General features: G+C 35.8%; 1 protein-coding gene across 4 annotated transcripts in view; it reads left to right on the forward strand.

Annotated features, from left to right (window-relative positions):
* LRCH2 (leucine rich repeats and calponin homology domain containing 2) overlaps positions 1 to 27,107 on the forward strand; it is a 105,919-nt gene that overhangs the window by 61,455 nt on the left and 17,357 nt on the right. For 2 of the 4 annotated variants that reach the window (XM_060407885.1, XM_060407886.1), the window contains exons 11-15: positions 4,077 to 4,184; positions 7,919 to 7,996; positions 9,812 to 9,877; positions 19,525 to 19,573; positions 19,649 to 19,765. In XM_060407885.1, the coding sequence (XP_060263868.1) occupies positions 4,077 to 4,184; positions 7,919 to 7,996; positions 9,812 to 9,877; positions 19,525 to 19,573; positions 19,649 to 19,765 (418 nt within the window). The remainder of the gene's footprint in view (positions 1 to 4,076; positions 4,185 to 7,918; positions 7,997 to 9,811; positions 9,878 to 19,524; positions 19,574 to 19,648; positions 19,766 to 27,107) is intronic. The other 2 variants (XM_015105079.4, XM_027962966.3) reach the window with 1 other exon arrangement.

Raw genomic sequence — 27,107 nt, forward strand, 5'->3', positions numbered from 1 at the left:
GTGAGTCAACTCTTCTCACGAGGTGGCCAAAGTACTGGAGTTTCAGCTTTAGAATCATTCCTTCCAAAGAAATCCCAGGGCTGATCTCCTTCAGAATGGACTGGTTGGATCTCCTTGCAGTCCAAGGGACTCTCAAGAGTCTTCTCTGACACCACAGTTCAAAAGCATCAATTCTTTGGCACTCAGCCTTCTTCACAGTCCAACTCTCACATCCATACATGACCACAGGAAAAACCATAGCCTTGACTAGACGGACCCCGGTCGGCAAAGTAATGTCTCTGCTTTTGAATATGCTACCTAGGTTGGTCATAACTTTTCTTCCAAGGAGCAAGCGTCTTTTAATTTCATGGCTGCAGTCACCATCTGCAGTGATTTTGGAGCCCCCCAAAATAAAGTCTGGCACTGTTTCCACTGTTTCCCCATCTATTTCCCATGAAGCGATGGGACCGGATGCCATGATCTTCATTTTCTGAATGTTGAGCTTTAAGCCAACTTTTTTGCTCTCCTCTTTCACTTTCATCAAGAGGCTTTTCAGTTCCTCTTCATTTTCTGCCATAAGGGTGGTGTCATCTGCCTATCTGAGGTTATTGATATTTCTCCTGGCAATCTTGATTCCAGCTTGTGTTTCTTCCAGTCCAGCGTTTCTCATGATGTACTCTGCATAGAAGTTAAATAAGCAGGGTGACAATATACAGCCTTGACATACTCCTTTTCCTATTTGGATCCAGTCTGTTGTTCCATGTCCACTTCTAACTGTTGCTTCCTGGCCTGCATACAGATTTCTGAAGAGGCAGGTCAGGTGTTCTGGTATTCCCATCTCCTTCAGAATTTTCCACAGTTTATTGTGATCCACATAGTCAAAGGCTTTGGCATAGTCAGGAAAGCAGAAATAAATGTTTTTCTGGAACTCTCTTGCTTTTCCATGATCCAGCGGATGTTGGCAATTTGATCTCTGGTTCCTCTGCCTTTTCTAAAACCAGCTTGAACATCACGGAGTTCATGGTTCACGTATTGCTGAAGCCTGGCTTGGAGAATTTTGAGCATTACTTTACTAGCATGTGAGATGAGTGCAATTGTGTGGTAGTTTGAGCATTCTTTGGCATTGCCTTTCTTAGGAATTGGAATGAAAACTGACTTTTTCCAGTCCTGTGGCCACTTCTGAGTTTTCCAAATTTGCTGGCATATTGAGTGCAGCACTTTCATAGCATCATCTTTCAGGATTTGAAACAGCTCAACTGGAATTCCATCACCTCCACTAGCTTTGTTCATAGTGATGCTTTCTGAGGCCCACTTGACCTCACATTCCAAGATGTCTGGCTCTAGATTAGTGATCGCATCATCATGATTATCTGAGTCGTGAAGATCTTTTTGTACAGTTCTTCTGTGTATTCTTGCCACCTCTTCTTAATATCTTCTGCTTGTGTTAGGTCCATACCATTTCTGTCCTTTATCGAGCCCATCTTTGCATGAAATGTTCCCTTGGTATCTCTAATTTTCTTGAAGAGATCTCTAGTCTTTCCCATTCTGTTCTTTTCCTCTATTTCTTTGCATTGATTGCTGAAGAAGGCTTTCTTATCTCTTCTTGCTATTCTTTGGAACTCTGCATTCAGATGCTTATATCTTTCCTTTTCTCCTTTGCTTTTCGCTTCTCTTCTTTTCACAGCTATTTGTAAGGCCTCCCGAGACAGCCATTTTGCTTTTTTGCATTTCTTCTCCATGGGGATGTTCTCGATCCCTGTCTCCTGTACAATGTCACGAACCTCATTCCATGGTTCATCAGGCATTCTATCTATCAGATCTAGGCCCTTAAATCTATTTCTCACTTCCACTGTATAATCATAAGGGATTTGATTTAGGTCATACCTGAATGGTCTAGCAGTTGTGCCTACTTTCTTCAATTTGAGTCTGAATTTGATAATAAGGAGTTCATGATCTGAGGCACAGTCAGCTCCTGGTCTTGTTTTCGTTGACTGTATAGAACTTCTCCATCTTTGGCTGCAAAGAATATAATCAATCTGATTTTGGTGTTGACCATCTGGTGATGTCCATGTGTAGAGTCTTCTCTTGTGTTGTTGGAAGAGGGTGTTTGCTATGACCAGTGCATTGTCTTGTCAAAACTCTATTAGTCTTTGCCCTGCTTCATTCCGCATTCCAAGGCCAAATTTGCCTCTTACCCCAGGTGTTTCTTGACTTCCTACTTTTGCATTCCAGTCCACTATAATGAAAAAGACATCTTTTTTGAGTGTTAGTTCTAAAAGGTCTTGTAGGTCTTCATAGAACCGTTCAACTTCAGCTTCTTCAGCGTTACTGGTTGGGGCATAGGCTTGGATAACTGTGATATTGAATAATTTGCCTTGGAGATTAACAGAGATCATTCTTTTGTTTTTGAGATTGCATCCAAGTACTGGATTTCGGACTCTCTTGTTGACCATGATGGCTGTTCCATTTCTTCTGAGGGATTCCTGCCTGCAGTAGTAGATATAATGGTCATCTGAGTTAAATTCACCCATTCCAGTCCATTTTAGTTCACTGATTCCTAGAATGTAGACGTTTACCCTTGCCATCTCTTGTTTGACTACTTCCAATTTGCCTTGATTCATGGACCTGACATTCCAGGTTCCTATGCAATATTGCTCTTTACAGCATCGGATCTTGCTTCTATCACCAGTCACATCCACAACTGGGTATTGTTTTTGCTTTGGCTCCATCCCTTCATTCTTTCTGGAGTTATTTCTACACTGATCTCCAGTAGCATATTGGGCACCTAATGACCTGGGGAGTTCCTCTTTTGGAGTTTCTTACTTAATCTTCACTAAATCCTGCTTCTGCTGCTGAATCATGTCAGTCGTGTCCCACTCTGTGTGACCCCATAGACGGCAGCCCACCAGGCTCCTCCGTCCATGGGATTTTCCAGGCAAGAGTACTGATATGGGTTGCCATTGCCTTCTCTGTCACTAAATCCTACAGGGTGGATATTGTCCACATTTTTACAGATAAGGAAGGTGTTTCTTCTCTAAAACCACTTAGCTAGTGTCCACTAGAACCTTGGGTGTGTGTCTAGCTCTCTGATCCCCACGTTTTTCTCTTTTCTCTGTATTGTGCTTCCCTCAAATGACCTCATAAGTAACTTTAATAGTCATTAATCAATCATCTCTGGTGCCCCGTAAGGAGATACAGTGCTTTGCTTTACTCTCTGTGTTTCATCTTTCTCTTACTTTCTCATGTTATTGCATGAAGACAGTTGTCTTACCTTGAGAGACTCCAGTAGCATGCACGATATGGTAAAGATACAGAGTCTTAGGTTTGATACCATTATTTGTTTATTTACTTACTTACTTACTTACCTTACCATGCAGCATGCATGATCTTAGTTTCCCCACCAAGGATTGAATCTGTGTCCTCTTCATGGAAAGTGTAGAGTTTTAACCACTGGACTGCCAGGGAAGTCACTGACACCATTTTTTAAATGAAATGCCTTTGGGATAAAATTACTAGAGTTTAGAGAACAGTTTTAAAATTTCTTCGTTCTTTTTAAATGACAAAAAAGATACATATATTTTAATGAATTTTTTGGGCAGATTTTCCAATCTTATCTGAATCTATTTGCATTTCTACTACTTAAACATTTTATACAGAGATTTTAAAAATCAAAATAAATGAACTGATAAAAGCAGAGTGGTGATAAAATAAAAAATTTTCATAACATTTTCTATTTTTTCCTAAAGATAGGCCAAATAGAGCTCTGTGGTCCTTATTATACTCAAGATGGAGAATATGCATTGTTTTACTGTGGCCATTTCACATTTCAGAAATTACAAAATGGTAATGCAGTTTACTTTGTTAGCCATTAATTATATTAATATAACCAGAATGTGACATTTCCTATTGAGTAGAGAGGATAGATATTAATATGTTTTTATATTCCTTCAATATTCTTTATTTCTTATTTTAACATTTTAAATAAAAGAACATTTCACGTGCTAGTAAAAACAAAACATGGTTTCTCCATCTGAAAGCTGGCATAAAATATCATCTGCCTTACTTTTTGGATAATCAACGTTTATGTTACCTTTCAGACTTGGGAAAGAACAACTACTTGCTGAGGAAGAGGATGATGGTTTGAAGGAAGTAACTGATTTGAGGAAAATAGCTGTTCAGTTATTGCAGCAAGAGCAGAAGAACAGGTATTTTTTTCAGTAATGAGATTTATATGGGAAAATTTTATAATCATTAAATTTTATATTTAAAGATTGTCAAATAAACAGTAAACAAGAAGACCATCTACTAAAAGACAATAGGAAATACTTAGGAAAGAAATATAAAATTGCATATATAATTAACAGAATAATTTATACTCATATAGTCATTCTATTTATTGCTTAAGTATCTTTTATTCCTTTGTACTAAATAATAATAATTGATATTCATCTTAGCTAACAATAGCATTATATGTTATAAGCATTTTTTCTAAGTACATGTCACAAGTATATAGTGTGCTTTTTATCTGATTTTGAGTTACTCAGGATATGTGTAAACTCCTTAAAATTGAATTATATAATCACTGATTAAATCAGTGTGACAGTTTGAGAATCACAGGTTCACTTTAGTCTGTGTCTTGGTCAAGGAGCATTTCTCCCTCTGGCTAGGCATGTTATTGGCAATGAGCAGGACCTTGTGTTAATGAGTATAAAATCAGTGCAAGTCCATTTTTTATACAGAGAAGGTTCTGCGTGCTGCTGAGGGTTGGCTGTTATTGCCATCTTCATGTACTGAGAGTGCTACATTTATGTCAATAATTTTGAAATCATAAAGCAGAATTGAGATTTTGTTTGTTTGTTTTGAGAAAATTAAAAGAATAACTTTGGTGCCTTTAACTTGGATAACTGTTACATTTTTTACATATTCAAAGCAATAAATGTTTATGGATCACAGGACCATGTTTTAGGATGTTTAAAAAAGTATGTTGGCATTTGCTTAAAGATGTTTTGAAAAATAATTACTATTAAAACTTATTCAGTGACTGATGTGTGGTATTAGGGGCCACTATAATAGTTTTTAAAATGACCACTATGTATCTCTTTTTGCACTGCTACTACATGTATAGAATTAAAAACCATACTAGAAAATATCTTTATCCCTTCTATATCTAATGGACCCTCATTCCCAATTGACATTTTTCTTCTGTCATAACTTTCTGTCATGCTTTTCTGTCATCCTTTTTGAAGCTTATCTTTTAATCTTTCCTGTGTTTCATTTCTAATGGGCCTTTTTAAAAATTGACTACTTATGAGGTTATATGTATTTTCCCCCCTTCAGTAAAATTAAAGTATTGATGGTCCCGTTGGTTTAAGAGGTATGATGAAGCAAGCCACCACCTGCTCTATGTAGCTTATAAAGTAGTTAAGTTTTCTACCTCCCCTACTTGGCAGGTGAAAAAATTGCATTAATCATTATGAACAGAGAATATTGATTTTATAAGAACCCACAACAATATGTATTTCCCTCATGTCCAGAATTGCATTTGAGTGTATAATTTTAGATTTTAATATAGCCATATATATCATTTCTATATTTTCAGTTTTCTCCTATTGTATAGTTTTACATCTATCCCTCTGACTTAAATTACTCTTTCAACCTAAATATATCAAATGATGTTTCATAGGTCTTGGTTTTTGATAGTTTGTAATAAGTACAAAGCAGTACCTAGCTCTGCCTTGTACATAGTAGGTATTTGTTAATACTGTTACTGGTTAATTACTTGAAAATGAGATCAAATTTAAAGCTAGTATGAACCATTAACTTAGTTAATATGTTCTCTGTACATAATTTTTGTTATTTTTGAAATTTATGCAAAATTAATTTCTTTCTCTGAACTGTTTCTCCATTCCTTTTCAGATGTTAGTGCATATAAATATAAGAGCTTTTTGGATTAATAATCAGTGACATTAATATTATAATAACTATGTCTAATTTTTGAAGGCATTAAAATTTTATGATATCTGGACATAAAGTAAGGAGTACATTTTACTTTTAAAATGTGTAATCTATAGACAGTTTACATCCCTAACCAATTCTGTTCATGGCTAAACTTAAACTGGGCTCAGAATTATCTTATGCTGAATCTATTATTTTCTCCATTAAATCATATCATCCTTCCTTCTAAAATATCCTGCTATTGCTTATATCTCTTAGATTTAGATATTAAAATTGTTGTTTACTGTTACAACACATAAATTTGAGTTAGTCTAAAAGACAAAAGTAATCTTTTAAAAGAATATATTCCTTAGAGGATTTGAGTTTTTATACCTTCTCTGGTTGTAGATTTCCCCTTTCACAAAGTATCATTTTAGATTCTAGCTTTATTAGATGAAGAATCTGAAATGCTATTTAAAATTGCAAATCAACCAGAAGTTTTAATATTTCTTTTTAAGTTTTAATATAATCATTGCAGTATTTTTGTTTATTTATTGTTAGTATTGATTTAAAATAATTTATCTGGGGTAAGATTATTCTTGTATAGCAAGAAGTACCACTTAGGATTTCTACTTTGACTGTATGCTTGCTGTTTAGCTGTTCTTAGCTAGCTATTAATGGAAAGTAAATGCAGTGTTAACTCTCAGCTAAATCTAAAAGAAGCCAGCCATTGTTTCAAAATTAGAGGGAATTTAAAAACAGCTTATGTTGAGTTCAGTGATGACTTTCTTAGAGCAGCTTTGCCACTTTAGTTTACACTTTTTTTTAAGAGATATATGTAATTCTTTAATAAGGTTTATACTAGTACTTGGTAGATGGAACTATCCTAGGAAAATAGCAAGAGAATGTTGCATAGAATTGGTAATCAAAAAGGGTAGGAAAAGAGATCACCAAGTAAACCATCAAGTAGATAAATCCTAAGTGTTCAAAGTCTGAAGCCTAGTTATTTAGAAGACTGCCCTTCTTTGTCTAATTGAGATGCATATATTAAACTACTTTATATTGACAGTTTATTGTTAAATTTTTAAAAGCTAATCTTTATCCTCTTTCTTAAAAGATTGGATTATTTTTACTTGTATTTGAGTGTATTGAAGTCCCCTTGAGTCAGTGACCTTGTCTATATTAAAATAGTTCCACAAATCAAAATTTTATTTTTACTATAATTTTGGAAGTTAAATAAAAAACTATTATCTTAAAATAATATTGCTCTGTAAATTATTTAACCAATTCTTCAAATTTCCACCAACTCTACTTATGTATCTTAGTATTAGAGAAGTGGGTATCTTAGTATTAGAGAAGTGGCTGCTGCTCTTTCTTATACTGATTTTCTTACTGTGTGGCTTATTAAGTAAATGTTTAGCTGGCTTCTTAAAATTTAATTTTCATGCTAAAGAAACGATTATATGAAGACTTTTGCAATGAATAGCTTCAGTTGATTGGTTCCCCATAGCATGTTCATTCCTGTTAGCTTATTCTGTAGTATTTTCTAATACATATTTACTTTTAATAAGTATTTGATTTGCTTTTATGTGTGTCCTGAGAGTTTTTACTTACTGTGGAAAGATGTACTTCTGAGTACTATGTAATACAGTTCAATTTTAAAAAGTAATTATGAAAAGTTATATTGAAGTATAATTAATTATGGATCATGTAAAGCAAAATCAGATTTTGAGCAGTTTAGTATTTTAGTTTTGAATTATAGAAATTATGTACATTACTTTTTCATGTGATTTTTTTTCTTTTTCTGATCATATGAACTCTTAATTTGAGGAGCATCATGTTAACTTCTAGCTTGTTATAACTAATTAGGTAGTTCTCTCAACCCTTAAAATCTATCCATTCTTTCTTTTCTGCTTGCTTTACTAATGACTTCCCTATCCTCTCCCAAAACATCTTACTTCTTCCATCTTTTGGTTTGGTTGATGTACGTGAAATATGAATACAGACGGAGGCCTTTATGTTATAGAGCATCATTCAGTGAAAAATTCTTCCAGAGGACCAGAGCAGCAGGACGTGCATCAAGGTATCTAGAGTTTGTGGACACCTTAAGTATTAAGTGGCCAGGTTGATGCAGCTGAATTATATATATACTCTTTTACCTAAAATTCAGTATTGGTACCTGGATTATGGAAGTGTTTTGATAATCTAGAATAGATATTTAGATAAAACAAACATTTATTTTGACTCTGAGTATCACACAGTAAAACATTAAATATCAATGTACAGAGTAAAATTTTTCAGAGAATTTTCAATATAAAATATATTTTATCAGTAAGTAGAGCTCAACATTTTTCTTTCTCCTCTAATGTGACTCATGCACATCAGTAGTCACACACTACTAGTGTGTGTGGTGTGGGGAGAATTCCGAATTTACTGCAGTGGAGGGCATTGTAGTTTGACGCCCCCTTCCAAGGGAATAATTCTGACCCTCACCCTCTCCAAGGATACTTTGCAGTGCTAAAAAGGATACATTTCCTTTTTAAATCAATTTTTTACTCTTTCAGTTTTATCGAGATATAATTAACATGCAGCCTTGTATAAGGTGTTTGGTATAATGATTTGACTTCCATAAATCATGAAATCATTATCATAAGCAGTTTAGTGAACATCCATCATTTCATACACAGAACTAAAGAAACAGAAAAAATATTTTTCCATGTGAAGAGAATTCTTAGGATTCACTTCCTCTTTAAAAAATTACTCTTTAATGATGTATTTTTTCCTGATGTTCTTAGATATTTTATTATCTAAATTCCTCTGCATTTGGGGATTCGATACAATTTTAGTGCCTGTCCACACAAAGAAGGATAAAGGTGTCAGTAATCTAGAAATTACTTGGTGCAAAGCTACACTGCTTTGTGTGTGATACTGGTCATTTGCCTCTCGCTGTAGCTTCCTCCTGTTGAGGCTCTACTAGATCTTAGCTAGTGAGAAAAAAACTGGGGTGATGGAAATTGGTTTCTTTATGAAACCATCTTTCTGGAGTTATGAACATATTTATTTCATTATATATTTTAATAGTCAATATGCATCTTTAATTTGAAATTCTCTTCTCTGTATTCCTTTGATAGTTGACATCCGATTATATTATTTTGAATAAAAGGCAGATGTTCTACTCCTTATAAAACTAAACTTTAAAATTGAAAATTAACATTTATATCCATAGTAAATAGATAAATATTAACTCAAATATATTAGTTACTTATATTAAAGATAGATCATTGTTTATTGCTTTTGACTTTGAGATCAATACTTAGAATTATATAAAATTATGAACAAATGGTTCTCTTATGTAATGGTTTATCACTCTTTATTTTTCTTTCTTTTTTTGATTTTCTTCAAATATATTGTTTCATTCTGTTATTAAAAGTTTTATAGACTTGTGGATTTTTTTAAAGAATTGAACTTTAGCACTGGCTTTGCATTTGGAATTAAGGTTTATTATTTGGCAAAATGATTGTTTATTATATCTACATGGCCGTATCATTTGCTATGCTGGGAAAAATGAAATCAGTTATGATGATACTTAAACAATCTGCATCTCTTTATTTTCTATCTCAGCTAAAAGTTAGATATGCACAGGAAAATAACATGGCTGGAAAATATCCAAGCCTCGAAAAAGGTTTTATAAAAGAAAATGCATGGAAGAATTGGTGAGCTTCATTCCTTCATAATAGCCAGTGAACTTATGGGCATCTGATCTAAATAATACTTAAATATTGTTTTCTAGCAAAGATCTTCATGGACCAGATGCAGTTTATTATCAACATTTTTATATCATGTATATATACTATTCTCTTTAATATATTATGAAATTAATGTGCTGATTTATTTCTAGGATTCTTAATCATTCAACTTATGTCATAAGAAACAAGCCAAAACAAACTATGGAATGCGAAAAGAGGTATAAAAATATCTTAGTTCTTATGGTTAATATTATATAATGAGAGTTGATCATTTGACAGTAATGTTCCTATATGTAGGCTTTAATAGAATAATTGATATCAATTTAATATAATGAGATAATTTAAAGAAGAAATGGCTTTTAAAATGTTTTTTTAATGTACTATACAACACAAGTTAAATTGACTTTTGATGTAAACAAATGCAAGAATGCCAACTTAAACTTTTTGTGCGCATACCTGCATTTTGTTTTGATGACAGAATCATTTATCCATTTATTGTTGTTGTTCAATCGCTATGTCCTACTCTTTGAAATGCTATGAACTGCACTACACCAGGCTTTCCTGTCCTTCACTATCTTCCTGAGTTTGCTCAGACTTGTGTCCATTGTGTTGATGACACTATCCAACCATCTCATTCTCTCACCTCCTTCTCCTCTTGTTCTCAATATTTATCCATTTAGCAGACATTTATTGTATTACTGTTATGGTCAGGAATAATGTATTATCATTGATTGTATTTGTTCTCTATGTTATAGTTCACTTTTTAACTTATTTTTAATTAGGTTTTATTTACTTCTTCTGTATGAATACATGGTCTAAATCCAGGTATATGAATTCCAGAGAACTAGAAGACCTTGAAAGTTTCTATTTATTCTTTTTGTTGGTTTGAAAATTTGCACCAACCTCAACTTCTGAGTTATTCCTGTGGGAATATAAAAGTTGAAGGCTAGGGTATGGGTACAGAATAACACAGAGAGAGAATTAACATTTGTTAAATGGTTGTTGTATGTATACTCTTCTTAGTGCTTTAGCTGTATGATCTCATTTAATCCTCATAATAACTTATTAAGTTGTTGCTATTGTCATCCCCATTTTATAGGTGAGAAACTGAGGCTCAGAAATTGCCATAGCTTTTCAGGGTCACACAGCTAGTAAATGGTATAGTGAGAATTTAAACCCAGGATGTCTGGCTTCAGAACCCCAACTTTTAATGTTTGGAAACAAGAACAGCTTGCTTTCTCCAGATGCATACATTTCACTGATGTCTTTTCCAAACTACCTTACAATCCAAACTAGACTTACTTTTCCCAAATCTATTTCTTCTCCTGTATAGTGCACCTTGAGTGAATGTGCCACTGTTTATATAGTCAACTTTGGAATCATTGGAAATTGCTTTCTCTTACACATTTCTTCCCAATCCAGTCAGTCACAGAAAACTTTAGCTTCTTAACATTATTTGCATCTTAGCTTCTTAACATTATTTGCATCTGTCTCAACCTCTCCATTCCTGTTGCAGTTATGTTGGCTCAGGCCCTGTCTTTTCTGCCTGGACTACTGCAACAGTTCGCAGCCAAACCTTGTTTCTCAAGTTTGGCCTACCTTTAAATTTGTTTTCTGTGCTAATGGTGTAAGAGTGATGGTTCTAAAGTACAGGCCTGACTATGTGTTTCCAAGTTATTAATCTTCTTTTTCTAACTTTTAGGATAAAGCTTAAAATGTTTGGCTTAACCCATAAGATTGAAGTGAGTTTCTGCCTAGCTTGAAAGCCTCAGCCTGTGTACTCTTGCACTGGCACCTTTTACAGCTAGGAACCGTAGTGCTCCTTCCTTTATTCCAACATGATTTCACATCTCTGTGTTCTGTGTCCTGGTGTTTCTGCTGGAATTTCCCCTTCTTCTTCCATTTTTCACTTAGGCTTTTAGAATTCAGTTCAGGCATAAGATAACTTTTTATACCCAAATCGAGAAACATTCAGCTGTCTCAAATTTCACTTGTGTGCATGTGCGTGCTCAGTCACTCAGTCATGTCCAACTCTTTGTGACCCCATGAATTGTAGCCCACCAGGCTCCTCTGTCCATGGGATTCTTCTGGCAAGAATGCTGGAATGGATTGCCATTTCTTCCTCCAGGAGATCTTCATGACCCAGGGATTGAGCCCTCATCTCCTATATCTTCTGCATTAAACTGGATTTAACCCACTCTCTCCCTTTTTGAATACTGATTCTTTATCTTACATGTTTTTGTCCTTGAAGTTTCTGTTATTACATTCCTTCTCAGTTTCTTTCTTTTTTTAATTTAGTTTAATTGGAGGCTAATTACTTTACAGTATTGTAGTACTATTTTCCATACATTGTCAGTTTCTTTCATTTCTATCTTAAGCTTTTTCACCAGGTTCCTAACATTCTCTTGAGAAAGCCCCAATTACCCAAACTTCAAAATGGTGATTTTCAATCTTGGCCTTTTCTTTACAGAACTCTTACTGTCACTTTTCTCATTTTCAGAACAGTCACCTAATTTCTTCTTTAAAAACAAAACAAAATTTTAGTTTTTTCCTGTTTATAAGAATAATGTAGCTTTATTGTTTAAAAATAGGAAAATTTTGTCATAAAGGAAAAAAAGAATCATCTGTTATCCTACTCCCCAGAGATGACAAGTCTTAATATTTTGGTATTTTCCCCTTAAACCAGTTTTCTATATATATATGCATGAACATTTGCATGTGCATGTGTATTTCTGTGTGCATATGTATGTATATACATACACACACACAGCAGAGTTGCATTGCCTGTTACCTACTCAACAGCTCCGCTAGGATGTATGATGCATTTGAGACTTAACCTTCCCAAATAGCACTTTTAATCATTCACTTTGCCCCTCAAAACTTAACTCTTCTTGCATTTTTCCCCATTTCAGAAAATGTCAGCTCCATCCTTCTATTAATAGTTGCTCAGCTCAAAGACCTCAGAGTCATCTGTAACTTGTCACTTTCTTTCACATTCCATAACTAATCCTTTAGCACCTCCTGTTGACTCTACCTTCAAAATATGCCCAGAATCTGATCATGTCTTACCACTTCCACACGTATCACCCCAGCCCTAGAAATCTCTTACTTCAGTTCTAACAGCCTTATATCAAGTCTCCTTTCCATCTTTGCTTTTCTCTAGTCTGTTTTCAATTGAAAAAAAAGAAGAATCAGTTTGATATTTTTAAAATGTAAGTTACATCATGTCGTTCTTCAGAATTTTCTAATGATCTCTCATTTCATTCAGAATGAAAACCAGGGTCCTTTAAGGACTTGTGAACCTCTGCATTATTTGGCTCCCTACTGTGTTCCTCTTGCCTTGTTCTTCCTGCTTGTTAGTCCTTCTCTAGTTATGCTGGCCTCCTTGTTGACTCGCAATACACCAGGTTTCCCACCCTCTCAAAGCTTTTGCCTCTATTGAAATGATTTCCTCTCAGAAAACCATATGGCTTATTCCCTTGTCTTTACGTTTCTGCTCAACTTTCATTGCTTCAGCAAGAGATTCCCTGGACAACTTAGATAAAAGAGCATCCCTTCCCCATTCCTTCTTCCCTTTTTGCATGCCCTGCTTTACTTTTCTCCACAGAACTTAGTACTGTCTGACATTGTAAATATATACTTTTTTACCATCTGACATTCTCAGTACTTTATTATTTATATCTCAGACTTCTTTATTTGTTTATTGTTTGTCTTCACCACCCCACCACCACCTGGGTGCATTACAGTGTTGTTTTTATCAATTACTAAGAGGAGACTATTTGAAATTTCCAACACTGTGGATTTGTCTTGCTCTTTAAAGTTCTTTCATTTTTCCTTCATATATTCTAAAGCTGTTATTAAATACATAAATGTTTAGGATTATAATGTCCTTTTGGTGAATTTACATCTTTGTCTTTATAAAATGACTTTTTAAATATTCCTGGTTAGGGTGGCGTTTTTGTGTGTGGTGTACAGGGTCTTAGTTCCTCAATCAGGGATTAAACCCATGCGTGCTTCAAAGAATGCACAGACTCTTAACCATTGGACCACCAGGGAAGTCCCCTGGTTATATTCTTTGCTCTGAAGTATACTTCCCTGATATTATATAGTCACCTCAGCTTTCTTCTAGTTTAATTTCTTTCTTAGTGTTTATATGATATATCTTTCTTCTTCCTTTTACATTTAACCTATTTGTGTCTTTATGGAGAAAGGCAGTTTCTTATTGTTAGCATATGGTAGTATCTTTTCTATCAAATCTGACAGTCTGATTTTTAATTGCACTCTTAGGATTTTTAATATTTAATTGAAACTACTTGTATTAATGGATTTAAGTCTACTGTATTATTAGGTGTTTAATTTTTGTCTTATGCATTATTTTTAGATATCTTCCATCTTTTTCTCCTGTCTTTTGAATTATATTTTGAAATTCCTATTTATCTCTGTTGTGGGCTTATTAGACATAACTAGTTCTTATGTTAGTGATTGTTTTAAGGTTTAAAGTATATGTAATTTATGACAGTCTACCTTTAAGTGCTATTATGCATATATATATTGGATAAGAAAAAGAGTATACTTCTATTTCTTCCCTCCTGGCCTTTGCAATATTGTTGCCATATGTTTTACATTTGTGTTAACATCAGTTCAGTTCAGTTCAGTTACTCAGTTGTGTCCGACTCATTGTGAACCCATGAATCGCAGCATGCCAGGCCTCCCTGTTCATCAACTCCCGGACTTCACTCAAACTCACATCCATCGAGTCAGTGATGCCATCCAGCCATCTCATCCTCTGTCGTCCCCTTTTCCTCCTGCCCCCAAGCCCTCCCAGCATCAGAGTCTTTTCCAATGAGTCAACTCTTCACATGAGGTGGCCAAAGTACTGGAGTTTCAGCTTTAGCATCATTCCTTCCAAAACCACCTAGGACTGATCTCCTTTAGAACAGACTGGTTGGATCTCCTTGCAGCCCATGGGACTCTCAAGTGTCTTCTTCTCCAACACCACAGTTCAAAAGCATCAATTCTTTGGTGCTCAGCTTTCTTCACAGTCCAACTCTCGCATCCATACATAACTACTGGAAAAACCATAGCCTTGACTAGACGGACCTTTGTTGCCAAAGTAATGTCTCTGCTTTTCAATAAGCTATCTAGGTTGGTCATAACTTTCCTTCCAAGGAGTAAGTGTCTTTTAATTTCATGGCTGCAATCACCATCCGCAGTGACCCTGGAGCCCAAAAAAATAAAGTCTGTCACTGTTTCCACTGTTTCCTCATCTATTTCCCATGAAGTGATGGGACCAGATGCAATGATCTTCGTTTTCTGAATGTTGAGCTTTAAGCCAACTTTTTCACTCTCCACTTTCACTTTCATCAAGAGGCTTTTTAGTTCCTCTTCACTTTCTGCCATAAGGGTGGTGTCATCTGCATATCTGAGGTTATTGATATTTCTCCCAGCCATCTTGATTCTAGCTTGTGCTTCTTCCAGCCCAGCGTTTCTCATGATGTACTCTGCATAGAAGTTAAATAAGCAGGGTGACAGTATACAGCCTTGACATACTCCTTTTCCTATTTGGAACCAGTTGGTTGTTCCATGTCCACTTCTAACTGTTGCTTCCTGACCTGCATCTAAGTTTCTCAAGAGGCAAGTCAGGTGGTCTGTATTCCCATCTCTTTCAGAATTTTCCACAGTTTATTGTGATCCACACAGTGAAAGGCTCTGGCATAGTCAATAAAGCAGAAATAGATGTTTTTCTGGAACTCTCTTGCTTTTTCCATGATCCAGCGGATGTTGGCAATTTGATCGCTGGTTCCTCTGCCTTTTCTAAAACCAGCTTGAACATCTGGAAGTTCACGGTTCACGTATTGCTAAAGCCTGGCTTGGAGAATTTTGAGCATTACTTTACTAGCGTGTGAGATGAGTGTAATTATATGATAGTTTGAGCATTCTTTGGCATTGCCTTTCTTTGGGATTGGAATGAAAACTGACCTTTTCCAGTCCTGTGGCCACTGCTGAGTGTTCCAAATTTGCTGGCATATTGAGTGCAGCACTTTCACAGCATCATCTTTCAGGATTTGAAATAGCTCTACTGGAATTCCATCACCTCCACTGGCTTTGTTCATAGTGATGCTTTCTAAGTCCCACCTTGACTTCTCATTCCAGGATGTTTGGCTCTAGGTGAGTGATCACACCATCATGATTATCCAGGTCATGAAGATATCTTTTGTACAGTTCTTCCGTGTATTTTGCCACCTCTTCTTAATATCTTCTGCTTGTGTTAGGTCCATACCATTTCTGTCCTTTATCGAGCCCATCTTTGCATGAAATGTTCCCTTGGTATCTCTAATTTTCTTGAAGAGATCTCTAGTCTTTCCCATTCTGTTCTTTTCCTCTATTTCTTTGCATTGTTCGCTGAAGAAGGCTTTCTTATCTCTTCTTGCTATTCTTTGGAACTCTGCATTCAGATGCTTATATCTTTCCTTTTCTCCTTTGCTTTTCACTTCTCTTCTTTTCACAGCCATTTGTAAGGCTTCCCCAGACAGCCATTTTGCTTTTTTGCATTTCTTTTCCATGGGGATGTTCTTGATCCCTGTCTCCTGTACAATGTCACGAACCTCATTCTGTACTTCATCAGGCACTCTATCAGATCTAGGCCCTTAAGTCTATTTCTCACTTCCACTGTATAATCATAAGGAATTTGATTTAGGTCATACCTGAATGGTCTAGTGGTTTTCCCTACTTTCTTCAATTTAAGTCTGAATTTGGCAATAATGAGTTCATGATCTGAGCCACAGTCAGTTCCCGGTCTTGTTTTTGCTGACTGTATAGAACTTCTCCATCTTTGGCTGCAAAGAATATAATCAATCAGATTTTGGTGTTGACCATCTGGTGATGTCCATGTGTAGAGTCTTCTCTTGTGTTGTTGGAAGAGGGTGTTTGCTATGACCAGTGCGTTCTCTTGGGAAAACTCTATTAGCCTTGCCCTGCTTCATTCCATATTCCAGGACCAAATTTGCCTGTTACTCCAGGTGTTTCTTGACTTCCTACTTTGCATTCCAGTCCCCTATAATGAAAAGGACATCTTTTTTGGGTGTTAGTTTTAAAAGGTCTTGTAGGTCTTCATAAAACCATTCAACTTCAGTTTCTTCAGCGTTACTGATTGGGGCATAGACTTGGATTACCATGACATTGAATGGTTTGCCTTGGAAATGAACAGAGATCATTCTGTTGTTTCTGAGATTGCATCCAAGTACTGCATTTCGGACTCTTTTGTTGACCATGATGGCTACTCCATTTCTTCTAAGGGATACCTGCCCACAGTAGTAGATATAATGGTCATCTGAGTTAAATTCACCATTCCCGTCCATTTTAGTTCACTGATACCTAGAATGTCGATGTTTTCTCTTGCCATCTCCTGTTTGACCGCTTCCAATTTGCCTTGATTCATGGACCTGACATTCCAGGTTCCTATGCAATATTGCTCTTTACAGCATCAGACCTTGCTTCTCTCACCAGTCACATCCACAACTGGCTATTGTTTTTGTTTTGGCTCCATCCCTTCTTTCTTTCTGGAGTTATTTCTCCACTGATCTCCAGTAGCATATTGGACACCTACTGACCTGGGGAATTCCTCTTTCAGTATCCTATCATTTTGCCTTTTCATTCCGTTCATGGGGTTCTCAAGGCAAGAATACTGAAGTGGTTTGCCATTCCCTTCTCCAGTGTACCACATTCTGTCAGACCTCTCCACCATGACCCGCCCATCTTGAGTGGCCCCCCAGGGCATGGCTTAGTTTCATTGAGTTAGACAAGGCTGTGGTCCTAGTGTGATCAGATTGACTAGTTTTCTGTGAGTATGGTTTCAGTGTGTCTGCCCTCTTGCAACACCTACCGTCTTACTTGGGTTTCTCTTAGCTTGGACGTGGGGTATCTCTTCACTGCTGCTCCAGCAAAGTGTAGCCGCTGCTCCTTACCTTGGGCGAGGGGTATCTCCTCACCGCTGCCCCTCCTGACCTTGAACGTGGAGTAGCTCCTCTCGGCCCTCCTACGCCTGCGCAGCCACTGCTCCTTGGACGTAGGGTTGCTCCTCTCGGCCACCGCCCTGACTTTGGGCATGGTGTAGCTCCTCTTGGCTGCTGCCCCTGGCCTCGGGCAGGAGGTAGCTCTTCCCGGCCGCTACCCCTGACCTCAGACACAGCGTAGCTCCTCTTGGCCGCTCCTGTGCATCGCAGCCTGGCACTCATGGCCGTCGCCCCTGACCTTGGACACAGGGTATCTCCTCTCGGCCACCACCCCTGACCTCGGATGTGGGATATTACGTGGTTATTATTCTTGCTTTAAATAGTCAATTGTTTCCTTAAAGAGATTTAATCAGAATAATGTCTTCTATCTTTACCCCTTTAGTTACCATCTCCAGTAGCCTTCGTTCCTTTGTGTAGCTCTGTATTTCCATGTATATCATTTTCCTTCTATCTGATAGAACTATTATCACATTACTTTTCCTGCTGGTCTGCTGATGTTGAATCCTTCAGTTTCTGTAATGTTTTAAAAAGTCTTGGAAATTCCCTGGTGGTCCAGTGGTTAGAACTTGGTGCTTTCACTGCTATGGTGCTGGGTTCAACCCCTGGTCAGGGAATTAAGATCCCATAAGCCACGTGGTGTGGCCAAAAAAAAAATGTATTTCACTTTCATTTTTGAAATATCTTTGCTAGTATAAAATTCTCATTTGTTAATTTCATTTTCTTTTTGTACCTTAAAGAGGTTTTTCTCCTGTCTTCTGGATTGTGCTGTTTCCTGTGAGAACTCTCTTGTCAGTTCACTGAACCTAATGTGTATTTTTTTCTCTGGCTGCTTTTTAGATTTTATCTTTATCATTTGCTTTTAATTTAATTGTGATGTATCTTATTGTAGTATTCTTCATTTTCTTTTTTTTTGCTTGGAGTTCATAGTGCTTCTCAAATTTCTGTGTTCATTGTTTTCATGAAATTTGAAAATTTGAAGTCTTTATTTATCTTCATCTTTCCTATCACATAGCATATATTATTTTGGAACTACAGTTATATTAGGTCACTTGAAGTTTCATGCAGATCATCTAAAGAAATTGCATTTTTTTTTTTTTTAGTTTTTGGTAATGAATTAATATAATAAATAGCCTATAATATTTTTTGACTATATGTCTCTAGATACTACATTTCTTTTGGGCTCAATTGGAGTTCTTTTGAACTCCAATTATATTAGGTCACTTGAAGTTTCATGCAGATCATCTAAAGAAATTGTATTATTATTATTATTTTTTAGTTTTTGGTAATGAATTAATTGACAAGATTTGGGAGCTTCCCTGGTGGCTCAGATGGTAAAGCATCTGCCTGCAGTGTGGGAGACCTGGGTTTGATTCCTGGGTCGGGAAGATCCCTTGGAGAAGGAAATGGCAATCCATTCCAGCACTTTTTCCTGGAAAATCCCATGGACGGAATAGCCTGATAGGCTACAGTCCATGTGGTTGGAAAGAGTCGGACATGAGTGAGCGACTTCACTTTCACTTTAATGAATTAATATTATAAATATCCTATAATATATCTTGACTATATGTCTCTAGATATGGCATTATTTTTGAGCCCAAAAGAGCCGAAATGCTCTATGCATAGGGTGTGATTAAATAATAAATGCATTTTGATGTTTTTTAAAGGAGCATAAGTTATTCGGAATTGAATACATTTTGTGAAAGTTTTATGTTATTAGTTCAAAGCATAGGCATGGGTAAATTCTTTAGATTTCTGGTAAAAAGAAAAAACTGATAACTTTGTAATGTTAATAATGTATACTTAAGGTATACATTCTAAATATTTTAAATATTAAGGCATTTTTAATTTTTCAGTGTCTCAGCAGATGAAGTTAATTCACCATTATCACCCCTCATATGGCAGGTAAGAAATTAAATTGCTGTTATATCTAATATTTTTTTATCATTTATCTCATTAAAAGAAGTTATCTTTTTACAGCCCTTAGAAAATCAAAAGGATCAAACAGATGAGCAGCAATGGCCAGAATCTCACCCGATAATCTGGCAGAGTGAAGAAAGGAGGAGGAGCAAACAGATTAGAAAAGAATATTTTAAGGTACTTTATTCAGTTATAAAATGTACTTTGTAATTATTAGCTTTGATTTTATCCATTTTGTTTTACATTAATATGACAGAATATAACTCTCTAGTTAAATATAGTGAATGTGTTATCTTGATTTCCTACATGCATGTGGTATAATTATATGATCCAGTTATTTCCATAAAATTTCAGCAATTCAAAATAATTAAGAGTAGATCAGAGTGAATTGTGATTTGCCAGATACTTTACAAGAAATATGAATGTTTACTACACTGATTGTTGTACCAATATCTAATAATGTTTTAAAAGAATTGCCTAAAAAAGGTCTTTCATTCAGTTTGTTTCAATAAAGAGTTGACACATTTTCACAATTAGCGTTTAACTGTTTCAGTGTAAATAAATTCTATTTATATTATCCTAAAAAGCCTGTCCCCCATTTTCTTATTACCTTAATATATTTCTTAGGATGATGTTTCGTCTTGGCTCAATTAAAGGCTCAGGCCATCTGAATTATCTCAAATTTCTAGTTAGCAGAATTTTAATGAAATTTCATTGCATACACCTTCGTAAACATTGTAATACTTTTTGTCTATTTGTGATTCAGGTCTGCTGTATTGTAGTGACCAGTCATTAGAATTGGAGTACTCTTGAATTTGTTATTGGGATTTCTGATTCAAATGAACAGTGAAAAGAAGTTCCTGCTCTATTCAGCAAATTTTGTTGTCTTTGTGAACTTTTTCTGTTTCCCCAAACCTAATTTTGTCTAATAATAAATACATATATAAGTACGTAGTTCTTATTTCATGCTGTTATCAGTTTGGTAAAAGTGAATCTCTATGCACATTGATCAGTTTTCTTTTTATGGATGTGTAACATATATTTGGAAGTAGTATCATATGCCCAAAACAAAAATGTTATATGTCTTAGTCTGTGTAAGTTTATGCTGTCAACAAATAACTGCTGGATCCTTTTAATGAGCCTCATGTTACCTGGTCAATATGAGAGATAATGAAGAAATAAAAGACACAAGGAAAAAGGGAAAGACATTCTAGATAGAACCCTGGTCAATACCCTTTACAAATCTGTAGTTATATTTACATTCTGGCATTTATTAATTTAAAGTCCCCTCTTTTTGTTTATGGAACTTGAATAAAGGCACTAAAGGAAATTTGTTAACAGATAAAACTTGATGAATAACTGATGATGTGGTATAAATTTTAATATTTTTAACTAATAAAAGAGATTTGATATTTATTTGATCATTAGTATAGTAAAAGCATACAGATTTCTGTTTGTCAAAATACTTATATATGGCAGTTAGTAAGTGCCAGGCACTGTTCTAAGTACTTACTTTACAAATATCAACTCATTTAATCTTTATAACAACCCTATGAGTAAGTACGTTTATTACCATGTTTACTTTATAGATGGGCAAATTAAGGCACAGAGAGGCTAAGTAATATCCTCCAGGTCACTTAGGATAACAAACGTCTGAGTTCATTGAACCCAGAGCCTATGCTGTGCTGCCTGTTGATCTACTGTGGATAGCCTAATACCAAATGAACACTTTTGTGTTTTTAATTTATTGTAACTCAAGTAAAACTCTCAATAAAAGTCTTAATGGAAGCCTCAGTGAACCTTAAAAAAATAGTTGTTTGATTTAATTAGAATAATTTTTGTTTAATATTTTGTTTTCTATGGCTTAAGTATACCTTCCACAATATTACCATTTTATAAGTTGCTAAGGGATCAAATAAGATAATATTTGAAGAGTCCATAATCATCATTCAACAAATGCGAATTTCTACTATAGTTAATAAAGTAGGTGCAAAGATAAGCTTCAATTACTGGGAAATGTTTTAAGCAATTATGTAGTTCTCCTCAATAGTCAGAAGATGTCAGTGTTAGGACAGTGTAAAAAATTGAATGTCAACAATTTTTTCCTAAGATGTTAAAAAAACTGTAAAATTGAGATACTACTAAGTGAAGTCAAAAGTGTTATTCAGATTTGCCAATGTTTTCATGATTAAAATATCGTCGATTTCTGTGAAGTTTCTTTCTTTCAAAAAGAAAATTTCTTTTAATCACTTATCCCTCAGGAATCAAAAGGCTTACTCATAAGATATAATATTGAACATAATTTTATAGAGATTAACTATATATCTAAATTAAGTTCAATATTATATCTTATGAGTAACCCTTTAATGTATACTACTATAGAGATGGCTTCCCTGGTGGCTCAGAGGTTAAAACATCTGCCTCCAATGCGGGAGACCTGGGTGCGATCCCTGGGTCGGAAAGATCCCCTGGAGAAGGAAATGGCAACCCACTCCAGTATTCTTGCCTGGAGAATCCCATGGACAGAGGAGCCTGGTAGGCTACAGTCTACAGGGTTGCAAAGAGTCGGACATGACTGAGCGACTTCACCTTGACTATAGAGATACATATCAAATTTTCACTAAACTCACTCAGTGATGGCTCCTTTAACTTTGCTTTGTTTTGAAACATAGAGCTTTTGTGCACCTTTACCCCAGCACATATAAATGACTGAACCATAGGATTTCTTTGTTTGTTTCCCATGATAAATTATTCATGATGCTGTTATTTAGGAAATTTATTGAAAATGTGTGTGTGTAAACTCTAGCTCTCCGGTTTCTTAGTTGCTGGGACTGGTTTGGGGAGGTATGTTTTTCAGGTAAGCCCCTGAAATGAAATTAAAAAATGTTTCAACATAATTGGCCAGATGATGTGATTAAGAAGATAATCTAGGTCAAACTATATGAGTAAGTAGATCATTGTAGGAGAGTTATGTTAGCTCTTTTAGACTCTTGGCCACCCTTGTTCAGATTACAATTCTAGTAAATAAAATTTAACGTCATTGTTACTGAAGTAAAATCACTGCATTTCTCAAAGTAAGGATATTCCAGAAAATACATTACCTTAAAAAAGAAAATCTTAGAGAAATGTGTTAGTATATAAACAAAGTATGAAAATTTAACCTTTTTTTGATAATGTTCAATGTAAATTAGTAGCTTTCATTTCGTGTAGGAATGACAATACAAATTTCTAAATGCATTTGATGATTCTTTTCTAAATAAAGTTAAAAACACTAGATAACTATGCTAAATTAGTTTTTTAACATAATTTTATTTATTTTAATATAAATTTATTTATTTTAATTAGAGGCTAATTACTTTACAATATTGTATTGGTTTTGCCATACATCAACATGAAGGATTATTTGATTTATTTAAATGCCAGATATATTTGTCTTCAAATGTATCTCGTTACTTTTGTGATAAAGCATTATGACTCTTAGAATACCTATTTAATTTGTAAATATAGTATGATATTTTAATTAGGCTTAACATGAAGGAAAATATTTTCGTGTGTTTTCTCTGACCATATTTAACTGTATACCGGAATAGGGAAGCCACCTGGGCTTGTGAAGTGAATTGATTTGTTCTGAGTCAGTTTGTGCACAAGTACTGTCTTTCCTGTGAAGTTAATATGAGCTTCAGAGATGAACGAACTAATCTTTGTCTCCTAAATAGACCTTTATTGTATAGTATTTGAATTTAGAATTAATGAAACTTCAGTTTTTCAAACTAATATTAATTGAGGACAGCTGAGGTGAATTAGTAACAATTTGGACTTACAGAATATTTTAAATCTATGTATATATTCAAATTTGAGTTTTAGGATATTTAAATATGTACAGTAATGCAAAATAAGTATCTTTCTAAGTTTTTGTGTATAATGGATATTTTAAATTAGAATAGTACTTGAGTAACAATAATACAAGTCTCATCAAGTTTTTGACTGCATCATCCTCTGTTTCTTTCCTTTATCAATTATCTGCTCACTCTTCTATGTCCTGTCTCTTTACCTTCCATCTTATAAATGTGCTCAGACCTCTACCGTTATCCCTGATTCCCGAACAGCTGTTGCCTTGTTTCTTTGTTTTCTTCTGGGACCAAACTTACCTTTGCTAGATCTGCAGTTTTTAATCACTCCTTAACTCACTGTGGGCTTTCCTGGTAGCTCAGCTGGTAAAGAATCCACCTGCAATGCAGAAGACCCTGGTTTGATCCCTGGGTTTCGAAGATCTCCTGGAGAAGGGATAGGCTACCCACTCCATTATTCTTGGACTTCCCTGGTGGCTCAGACGATAGAGAATCTGCCTGCCATTCAGGAGACCTGGGTTCAATCCCTAGGTTGGGAAGATCCCCTAGAGAAGGGAATGACAACCCACTTCAGTATTCTTGCCTGGAGAATTCCATGGACAGAGGACCCTGGCAGGCTACAGTCCATGGGGTTTCAAAGAGTCGGATACAACTGAGCGACTTTCACTTCACTTAACTCACTGCAGTGCAGCTTTTACTTCCATTTCTCCATTAAAATAGTCTCACTACTGCTGCTGCTGCTGCTGCTAAGTTGCTTCAGTCGTGTCTGACTCTGTGTGACCCGATAGACGGCGGCCCACCAAGCTCCCCTCTCCCTGGGATTCTCCAGGCAAGAACACTGGAGTGGGTTGCCATTTCCTTCTCCAATGCATGAAAGTGAAAAGTGAAAGTGAAGTCGCTCAGTCGTGTCCTATCCGACTCTCAGCAACTCCATGGACTGCAGCCTACCAGGCTCCTCCGTCCATGGGATTTTCCAGGCAAGAGTACTGGAGTGGGGTGCCATTGCCTTCTCCGAAATAGCCTCACTGGAGCGTAACATACCTACTAATGGCAAAATTCAGTTTAGCGTTTGACAGTGATGAGACCTCTTTCTTCTCAAAACCCCTTGCTTGGTTTCTTCCTCATTTTCCTTCCCCAATTCTTCTTTTTTCTTTTTGATACTCCTGGCTAACTTTTCTTCTGATTTTTCTCCTACTTGATTTTAGGGTCTCATCCTCTTTCCTTACTCTCTCTGAAGCTTTTATGATTTCAGATGTCTCATACTCTCCTGGGTCTAAATTTACATCTCATAACTTTTTTTCACTTGTCTCTGTACCTGTGTTTCTAATTGTCTGGATACCATGTTTTTCATACTCATCGTGTCTCCCTGTCCCATCCCACCACCATGGAACTTGCTCCTCCTCTCTATTCTTTATTTTAGTTAATAGCAGTATTACCCACCCAGTTTTCTAAGCTCTGTACCTCAGTCTTCCTTGATCTTGCTCTCTTTCTTTCTCCTCACCTACTTGTTCACCAGAATGCTAACTATACATCTTTCTCCAGTTCATTACCTCTTCTCCATATCTACTGCCCTTGCTTGTGTCGGAACCCATATTCTTTCTTTTATTGGCAGTTGTGTTAATAATAACTTCTTAATGGTTCCACTTTCTCTAGTTTCACAGGTTATAGAGAAATCCCTGGCTTAAAATTCTTTATTGGCTCCTCATTAGCAATAACAAAATATGGACTTTTTGAAAGCATCATGTCCATCTTTACCTAAGTTCTGTTACCTGACACAGTCTCAGTAGCAACTCTTTGACTTTTTCCTAGGCTGAACTTTTTGTCCTTTGTGCTCTCCTTCTTCTGAGCATGCTCATTTTCTTATTCCTGAAAAATCCCTACTAATCATTTAGGATTTAGGGATGAGAGTATAGCACAGTGGTTAAGAGCCTTGTCCTCAGAAATCAAACCACTTTGGTTCCAGTTCTCACTTAGATATCTAATTGAGTGATTTGGTAAATCTGGTAAATTACCTAATCTTTCTGAGCTTATTATTTTTATTTTTTCTTCAAATGACTCTTTTGGTATCTTCCTTCACAGGATTATTGTAGCTACTGAATTATTTAATGAATAATGAATTATTTAATGAATAATGTAAAGTGCTTAAAACAGTACTTGCCACAGAGTGTATACTTAATTAGTGTGTGTGTTATTCACTCAGTCGTGTCCAACTCTTTGCGACCCCACGGACTATAGCCTGCCAGACTCCTCTGTCCATGGGATTCTCCAGACAAGAACTGGAGTGGATTGCCATACCCTTCTCCAGACTTCAGTTCAGTTCAGCCCAGTCGCTCAGTTGGGTCCAACTCTTTGCGACCCCATGGACTGCAGCTTGCCAGGCTTCCCTGTCCATCACCAAACTCCTGGAGCTTACTCAAACTCATTTCCATCGAGTCAGTGATGCCATCCAACTATCTCACCCTCTGGCATCCCCTTCTCCTGCCTTCAATCTTTCTCAGCATCAGGGTCTTTTCCAGTGAGTCACTTCTTCTCAGGAGATGGCCCAAGTATCAAGAGTTTCAGCTTCAGCATCAGTCCTTCCAATGAATATTCAGGACTGATTTCCTTTAGGATTGACTGGTTGGATCTCCTTGCAGTCCAAGGGACTCTCAAGAGTCTTCTCCAATACCCCAGTTCAAAAACATCAATTCTTCAGTGCTCAGCTTTATGATCCATCTCTCACAATCCATACATGACTACTGGAAAAACCATAGCTTTAACTAGACGGACCTTTGTTGGCAAAGTAATGTTTCTGGTTTTTAATATGCTGTCTAGGTTGGTCATAGCTTTTCTTCCAAGGAACAAGCATCTTTTATTTTATTTTTTTTCTTAAATAGATTTTTATTTGCTCTTTTATTTAACAAATATTTTCAACATTGAACTTTCTCAAATTTATGAGCATCTACCTTATGCTGAGGAAAGGAAATATTTTCAGATATAATTTTCTTTTTTTTTAATTTTTAAAATTTTTATTTTTTTAATATTTCTTTTTCTTTCTTTCTTTCTTTTTTCTTTTTTTTTTTTTACTGTATTGGTTTTGCCACACATTGACATGAATCCACCATGGGTGTACATGCGTTTAATTTCATGGCAGCAGTCACCATCTGTAGTGATTTTGGAGCCCAAGAAAATAAAGTCTGTCACTGTTTCCATTGTTTCCCCATTTATTTGCCATGAAGTGGTGGGACCAGATGCCATTCTTAGTTTTCTGAATGTTGAGCTTTAAGCCAACTTTTTCACTCTTCTCTTACACTTTCATCAAGAGACTCTTTAGTTCTTCGCTTTCTGCCATAAGGGTGGTGTCATCTCCATATTTGAGGTTATTGATATTTCTCCTGGCAATCTTGATTCCAGCTTGTGCTTCATGCAGCCTGACATTTCACATGATGTACTCTGCATATAAGTTAAAATAAACAGGGTGACAATATACAGCCTTGACGTACTCTTTTCCTGATTTGGAACCAGTCTGTTGTTCCATGTCCAGTTCTAACTGTTGCTTCTTGACCTGCATACAAATTTCTGTATGTATTTCTCCAGACTTAATTAGCTTATTATTTACTAAAATGTCATTCTTTTGTGTTTGGTTTGTTTTTCTACTAGTCATCTTTTATCAGGTGTTAATTCTCAAATAA

This window comes from Ovis aries, chromosome X, assembly GCF_016772045.2.
Source record: "Ovis aries strain OAR_USU_Benz2616 breed Rambouillet chromosome X, ARS-UI_Ramb_v3.0, whole genome shotgun sequence".
In the NCBI taxonomy this organism is placed as follows: Eukaryota; Metazoa; Chordata; class Mammalia; order Artiodactyla; family Bovidae; genus Ovis; species Ovis aries.